The 7877-nt window shown below is 51.8% G+C and overlaps 1 protein-coding gene across 1 annotated transcript; it reads left to right on the top strand.

The window, feature by feature from the left end:
* Positions 1-471: 471 nt before the first annotated feature.
* Positions 472-7309, top strand: LOC144108045 (solute carrier family 22 member 7-like). The gene is made up of 5 exons (XM_077641326.1): positions 472-630; positions 1274-1429; positions 2190-2491; positions 3711-4092; positions 5419-7309. The coding sequence occupies exons 1-5, from the start codon at positions 472-474 to the stop codon at positions 6817-6819; spliced, it is 2400 nt and encodes a 799-aa protein (XP_077497452.1). The 3' UTR covers positions 6820-7309.
* The last annotated feature ends 568 nt before the right edge of the window (positions 7310-7877 follow it).

The following is a 7877-nucleotide window of genomic DNA, read 5'->3' as shown; positions in this document are numbered from 1 at the left end:
CCGTGGTCGAGGCCAATCAGTGCATGCGCTCTGGCGGTGCGCAGTACGCGGTAGCTGTACGCGCTACGTTAAAGGTCGCTCGTAATGCCAATGGTCAGCGTTAGCCGACGCGGAGGAAGGGAGGAACATAAGTAAATAAAGAGATTTTAGTTTTTGGGGAGTTATTTAACGCAACTAAAATGACCTTATGTTCGTTGAAGAGTGTGTTTGTGTTCGACGTTCATGGTCGATACAAGTGCTTCGAGACAACGTAAAGGTTCCTGCGACGGTTCCTCTGCGGGGTACCCTCCCCTAAGAACCATCGCAGGAACCGTCTCGGGTAGGTTGCTTCGTTAAACGTGTTTGTATTAAGATCTATAGTACAGAAAAATACTTTCACAATCATTATTGCGCATCGAATCGAACAGGACGGGTGTCGGCGGCGAGACCCAGTCTCGACCGGAGGGGAACCGACCGCCATTGTCTCCAACGATGTCTGCCCTGAGCCAGCGAACAGCTACAGCTCTCCGTAGCCTACCCGATACCAGTGGGTTCTCCTATGGACAGCCCGCGTCTGGGGCTCCGGCCGCGGTTCACGTGTGCCGCAAGTGTCGCCAGTGCCGCCAAGTGGCCACTGTAGTGTCGAAAAAGGTAAGCCGACATTTTCGCCTTTCCTATGACTGGCTCGTCAGGACACAGGCTGCAATGCTGTACGAATCTAATATATAATTCAAAGGACAATTCAATGGGTTCTTCTTAGTGGTTTTAGCTGATAATTGGAGCAAGACGATAGGAATAAAACTCATCATCATCATTATTATTATTATTATTATTATTATTATTATTATTATTATCATTATTATTATTATTATTATTATTATTATTATTATTATTATTATTGGGTTCTATCGCCTTACGAGAGACCGCCCGCGTAGCTCCCTCCCCAACATCAGGATAAAACCGACCGTCATCAGCAGACAGCGTTTAGAACTGTTTGTGAAAATAATAACCCGAGTATGCTAATATGAGGCCGAATATGGAAAGCTTTGCGCACTTCAAAAGGGTTATGGTACATCTTGTCTTGAGACTGTCCCCTCTGGCGACGGTATTTCGCTGTTGTTGCCTTAGGCTAACGCAGTCCACATAGTTTCGCGTTAGCTGACTCCAGGTCCTACTTGGCAAAGAGGACGTAGTTCTAATCAAAAATCTAATTGGCCCGAAAACTCGCAACTGCACTCTTGCAAATCTCTCACCGTTCGTGCCAGTGATTGCAGTGGTTCATTGTACGCCGCAGGGTCACCGCCGCGGAAAGCAACGCCATCGTGGCCGCCGGGGACATGACGAGCCTCGAGAGGCCGCCACGGCTCTCGCCTCCCCCACGGTCCAGGCGGATGCCGTAGGTGGTGTCCAAGACGGCATGGTCGCCCCAGCGAACTCCGCATCGCCCGAGGTGAGTGCGGTACATAGAGGTACAACGGCTATTTGAACAAGTTGATAAAGAGCCAGAGCGTCACTACGGCTCACAAAGAAAGGCACACGCACAACAAAGCGCTCTTTCAACTACAATTTTCTAAAGACGCAGGTTTTATCCCGGACGCGTCGGTCGCATTCCGATGGAGGCGAAATGCTAGAGGAACCTGCACTGAGCGATGTTACAAGCACAGTTTTCAAAGGAAAGTTCCTTATGAACACGATTTTTTCGCATATAAACTGACTATGAGATAACAATCAATATAACCGCAGAGCCCTTCTCGTGGCTCAAGTTTTCTGCTAGCTGTTGTGAAAAACATACTCCATTAGACACACGTTATAGTCAGCCTCGTGCTCGTGCGTTTTTCGCTATGGTGGCGTCTATGTACATTTCGGCTGAAGTTCTCTTGGATAATCCACCAACTATCACAGAACCATTCTTCTACGCTCCATTGGTTTTCTACTGCAGTTATAACTATTCGGGGCAAGCGTATAGGGCAAACTTTTAAAGCAAGATTTTGCCACGCTTTGGAACGGTAGACCATTCCAATTAGTAGTCTCGTAGCCGTATCTTACGATTTTCTACAGCTGCTTCTAAATTGAAAGTTACGTCCAAGGAAGCTGGATTTTCCCTCTGAGTCATGTGACTGTGTTTGATTCCTGCTGATTTTCTGCCTGTCCCTCAAATTGCCCGTGACCCTCACACATCCCTCTCCTTTCTCCAACCCACCACGCCGCAGGTATCGCCTTACGTGAGAATGCCCTCCGAAGTGGACGACCTTGCCGAACTGCTTTTAACTACCGCGACGAAGATGGCGGTGCCACCTGAAGCGCCTACGACTCTCCAGCCGGTGCAGACAGCACCCGACGTAAAGGTGCACGCAAAGCCGCAGACTTCAGTCGGCTACGACGTTCATCAACCAGCGACGTCTGTCGGCACGAAGGTACGGAAGAGGGCGAGCTTCGCTAGCAGCATCGGCGAGTCACGTGGCTTCGCCGACCACCAAGGGCATCGCAAGCGTAGAAGGTCTTCCACGAAAAAGTAAGCGCCCCCTCTTGGGCCACGTGGTTAACTCGATTTCTGTCATTCTGTTCTCATGTAGATATGAGATCCCATATCATTTGTATGACTGGAAATGTGACATGAACCGTAGCGGCGGCCAAATAGGTGACCATCCACTTCGCATGCGGGAGGTGCGGGGTTCGATCCCCAGTGTGTAACAAAAGTGGAAACAGCGCTAATTTTTACACAAACCGCACAGAAAGGCCAGTCAGGACATCGCCCGTGCTGTCTGGTCTTTCTGTGTGGTTTGTGTGGTACTGTTAATCGATCCCCAGTACTCCGGGTGCCCACAGGTGATACAATGGGTACAAGCACTCCCCTGGTCTGATGCTCGGCTTATGTAGGGTGAAATGCTTGGGAAATGGGTCTTGGACCCCACCTTCAGCAGAAGCGAACCTTGTGCCATGGCGCTCTTTGGCCATAGGTGCCCTTGCGCCATAAAAATCTATAATAATCATCATCAAAGAAATGTAAGATGCGATAAATCTCTGAAAATGCTGGAAGATATTTATAACGACTGCACAGCTACCACAGTCTTTTATAAAGGCAGCAATAAAATTCCAATAAGGAAGAGTGTCAGGTCAGGCATGGAGACACGATCTCGCCAATGCTGTTCACCGCCTGTTTACAGGAGGTATTCCGAGGCCTGGATTGGGAACAGTTGGAGATAAAAGTTAATGGAGAATACCTAAGTAACCTGAAATTCGCTTAGGACATTGCCTTACAATGCACAGTGCTGAAGAAAGCCCCTAGGTCAGAGGGTTCGTTTTCGCCCAGCTGTGAGCCATGTAGTACGGTGGGTGTGTAATTGCTCAGGTTCTAGAATGAGGACTAGAGGTCGTCTAAGCCTTTAGCTAGGAGGTAATGCAAATTCGAGGGCACCTTACGTTGCTACACAAAATTTATGTGGCGATGAAAGCCTGAGGTGCAGCATGCCTCTGATGCTCCCCACAAGATCTAGGGTCACTGCCAATACATACCGACAAAACACTTGAGTACACTGAATGTAGCCATCGTAGCGCACCTTGTGTCTTTGCACTTGGCCATGACAATTCACCACAGAACCGCATACCAGTTAGTTCTGCTCCGAAATGTGCAAACCAAATACATACTGTGAGCAGCCTGTTCAGTCTCCTGCAAGTGCAGATGTATCTGGCTCTTGCAAGTACACATGTCGCTGCATTCAAAACCACCGCAGAAAGCCGCGGCTGAGCAAAGACCAACCCTTAAGCTGTCCGCCGAGTAGCGAGGACTACGGCACCTCGTTGCCCATGCTGTCTCCGGGTGCGGCAACGCTGCTCAACATCGACAAGGCGCTGGCCCCCAAGGGGCCCTCGCCTCTGCCCGCGGAGCTGTACCTGGGCCACGGCCGCTTCCAGCTCATGATCCTGGCCTGCGCCCAGCTCTCGGTGGCCGTGGACGCCTACCAGAGGCTGAGCGCCCGCCTCCTGGCGCCGCCTGTCGATCACTGGTGTCGGCCGCCCGAGGAGTACGCGCACATGTCGACCGAACTGTGGAGGAACGTCGGCGTGCCGCTGGGCAGCGACGGCCGCTACAACCAGTGTGCCATCTACGAACAGGTACAGAACCCCCCAAGTGGTTGAGCATCCGCCTCGCATGCGGAAGGTTCGGAGTTCGATCCCTAGTGCCGCCGGGTACCCACCGGTGATACAATGCATGGGTATCTACTCTACTACTACGCCTGATACTACTGCCACTAGTACTACTACTACTAATACTACTAATACTAGTACTAGACCGCAGCGGTGGCCATATGGTTGAGCATCCGCCTCGCATGTGGGAGGTGCGGGGCTCGATCCCCTGTGCCGCCAGGTACCACCGGGAATACAATGTTTACAAGCTTTCCTCTAGTTTGGTGCTCGGCCTATTTAGGGTGAAATGCTTGGGAAATGGGTCTTCGACCCCACCTTGAGAAGTCGAAAATACCTAGTGCCATGGCGCTCTTTGGCCATAGATGCCCTTGCGCCATAAAATTCCACTATCATCCCCATCATTCCGGCGTCGGTGCCCTGGGCGCTGTTTGGATTTGTTGTCACAGATTCGGGGCACGACAAGACACAGGCCATAGGACATCGGCTCTTTGTGTTGCATACATCCTTTCGCGCTCTGTGTCAAAGCGCAGTTTTATGTCAATATTCTCTTTGTATCACTAGTACTGTAAGCAATGTGCGCGAACCACATCTTCAGATGTGAACTTTCGTCATCAGTCGTCGGCGTCTTGGAGGAAGGCTGCATTCTTGCGTGTGAGAATAAAGCGAGCCTGCTCCGGTCATTCTCCATCTCACAATACTATCAGAAACCGTACCGCTGGCAGTACATAAATATGATTGTGCGGGTGTTTGTTGTGAAAGAAAAGTAAATATTGTGACGGCCGCGGAACTAACCACTTTGTCACCAATGGAATAGGGATGTTGTCTTCACATGCTGGCAAACGATAGTCATTTTTGGTGACGCAGTTCAAATCGTTTGGAGGTGAAAGGAGTTGATTGCCCCGCCGCCGTCCCTATCACATCCCCCAGGAAAATGAACAGTGCGGAACGCACTACATTCTCTTATCTACCGAGTGCTTTCAGGACGCTAGCGCCTGTTTCTCTTGACCGACCGAAATGTGATACGTACCCTTTCATGCACACCACAGCTCTACCGATTCCTCCACGTCGACCACCCCATCCGCTTCTTCCGTCGCCATTTTTGAGAGCGCTAATAACACTCACAAACGGCCTTACGCCAATGTATTCACTTTAATGAATTTACCAGCAGTATTCCCATTATTCGCGTCTAATAAGCATTCTACCTCGAATTCCTTACGGTATCTTTCGCAGCATATTTACGACGCGGAATGCATTTGCCGCAATCTTGATTGTTCAACCACTGTCTTCTCCCAGCCCTTCGTAGACAGGCAACACTCGCACAAGCGGTCCGTTGTGCCCTGCAACGAGTGGGACTACGACCTGACGCCCGGCGTCCAGACCGTGGTCAGCCGCTGGAACCTCGTCTGCGAAAAGGCCTGGCAGGTGACGCTCGTGGCAGTCTACAACATCCTCAGCGGCTCCGTCATGCTGCCGCTTGCGGGCCAGCTGAGCGACAAGGTGGGCCGGCGGAACGTCATCAACGTGTGCGTCATCCTCGCCATGTGCGCAGGGCTGGCGACCAGCTACGCCTCCTCATTCGTCGCCTTCGTCGTGTCACGCCTGTTCGTCGGAGCCTCCCTGAGCGCGCTGCATGCCAACACGATGGTGCTCCTCTTCGAACTGGTCACGCCCTCAAACCGCGACCTCTACTGCAGCATCGCGCACTTCGGGTTTGTCGTGGGCAGCGTCGTGGCCTCGGCGCTCGAAGGCCTCGTCCTGGACGTGCAAATAGTCGAAGCGGTTGCCATCATGCCGGCGTCGCTGCTCGTCGTCTGCTTCTACGCGGTCGAAGACTCGCCCATGTGGCTCCTGGCCACGTGGAATTTTGATCGAGCCAAGAAGAGCCTGCTGTGGATCTCTCGAATCAATGGTGTCGCTGTCGTCTCCTTAGACACGCCCGGCCTCGAGCAGCAGTACAAGCTGAGGCAAACCGAAGAGCAGCGGCTGTTGCACCGCGTCAGCGTCCTGGACATGCTCATCAACGAGTACTTGCGGAAGCGAGTATGTCTGATGATGTGCGTCTGGTTCTGCCTTCTCTTCGCGATGCAGGGTGTGTGGCAGCACACGCCCAGGCACACCGACTTCTGGCTCTTGCTCACCGCCGTCGTTCCCCGCACAGCGGCGCTGCCGGCGGCTTACACCCTGCTGCGCAGCTCCAGCCGCAAGGCGGCGCTCGGGATGTGTGTCGCGCTGTCCTGCTGCCTTTCCTTCGGCCTGGCGTTCCTGACCCTGCTCGCACCACCCAAGAACAAGAACGTAGTGACGCTGTTCTGCGAGCTGACCTTGTCCTCGCTGGTGATGGCCTACACGGTGGTGATCCTGCACAGCCTGGAGATGTTCCCCACGGTGCTGCGAACCATGGCGGTTTGTACGGTGCTCTCCGTGGGCCGCATCGGAGCGGCACTGTCCGCCGGCATCGAGGCTGCTGCTGAGCGCTTGCACCGCAGCGTGCCATTGTTCCTGGGCGCCCTATCGCTGGTCGTCGTGCAGGTGGTTCTGGTCAGTCTTCCGGAGACCAAGTATAGCCAACTGCCCAACACCCTGTACGACCTCGAAGCCGACGTGGTCAAGCACGTGGTGCTGGACATACTGCAGAACTCCACTCAGAACGCCACGGTGGAAGCGACCAAGACCAACTCAACCGAGGGAAATTAGGAAAAGCGCAGTGCCATTTCTGTTTTTATTTCAGAGTCGATCAATGGAAATTCTTCGCGTCACTGTACATTAACATTTAATATTAGTCAGTTCTTAATAATTAACACACGTGACTGAATATTATGATGTGCGGAACTTGCTTCTATTTCCTAGAAAGCCTCGAATACGAACTGATCACGGAAAACGAAGCTATTATCCTGGCTAATTAACTTTAGAATACCGATGTCGTCACGTGCCTGATAGCGGAGCCCAGCAACTTCCACGGTAAAGCAGGGTACTGTTGAAATCGGCTTATAACTTTAGCTGCTGTGAAACTCCAGGTTAATGAAAATAACACTCATGATCAGTGACTTCGTGTGCGGCTCCTCACAGTCCGTGAAGAGATGTTATTAAAGTGCAGCGGACTGTTATGTATACCATTTATGTGGAGCACAAGTGGTCAGCATTGTCGGCGCTCCTTTGTATAGTGACTGAAGCTCTCAATGGCTGTGTTTTGTGCTGTGGCATCCGACGTCGGTACAGATTTGAGTTTTAGTTGGGCTGCACCATTGTGAGCGAAGAAGATTGTGTCACGTCGATAGACGTTTACCATGAACAGTGATACCTTCGCGTGCATCGACGCCAGGCTTTGGAGACTGGTTCATATCGTTTTGCTGCGCAGTTAATAAAAGCATGTGGTGCCGGTGACTGCAGCCAGTGCGCCGCAGGTGGCCACCAACTGCACGGCCTCATTTAACTTAATAGCTTCCGTGTCAGTGGATAGGCACGCTCGAATGCTGAATTTCTCGAAGCGGTCATTTGCATCGCTGCCTGGCGTTGAACAAGCTGGCAGTTCATGTTTACGCTCGTGCCCAAGTCAACGTCATGATGTTTTACTTCACCGTAGTGCTATATTACAATGGAGTTTATAAATGTAGCTCATCGCCAAGTTCATCGGCACTTGAAATAAAGAGCGTAGATGGAGTGAACTGCGCTGTACGGATTTTCCTCTGTCCACTTGTCTACGCCATCCTTTCCTAGCATGCTGGCGCACTAAACTTTAGTGATCGGTGCAGTTC

This window comes from Amblyomma americanum, chromosome 10, assembly GCF_052857255.1.
Source record: "Amblyomma americanum isolate KBUSLIRL-KWMA chromosome 10, ASM5285725v1, whole genome shotgun sequence".
In the NCBI taxonomy this organism is placed as follows: Eukaryota; Metazoa; Arthropoda; class Arachnida; order Ixodida; family Ixodidae; genus Amblyomma; species Amblyomma americanum.
The sequence above is the reverse complement of the archived record's forward strand: the minus strand, read 5'-3'. Positions and strand labels throughout refer to the sequence as shown.

Coding starts and splice junctions, on each gene's coding strand:
- LOC144108045 (XM_077641326.1), top strand. CDS start 472: ATGTCTGCCCTGAGCCAGCGAACAGCTACAGCTCTCCGTAGCCTACCC. Junction 2,492..3,710: donor AGAAGGTCTTCCACGAAAAA/GTAAGCGCCCCC, acceptor AAACCACCGCAG/AAAGCCGCGGCTGAGCAAAG. Junction 4,093..5,418: donor AGTGTGCCATCTACGAACAG/GTACAGAACCCC, acceptor GTCTTCTCCCAG/CCCTTCGTAGACAGGCAACA.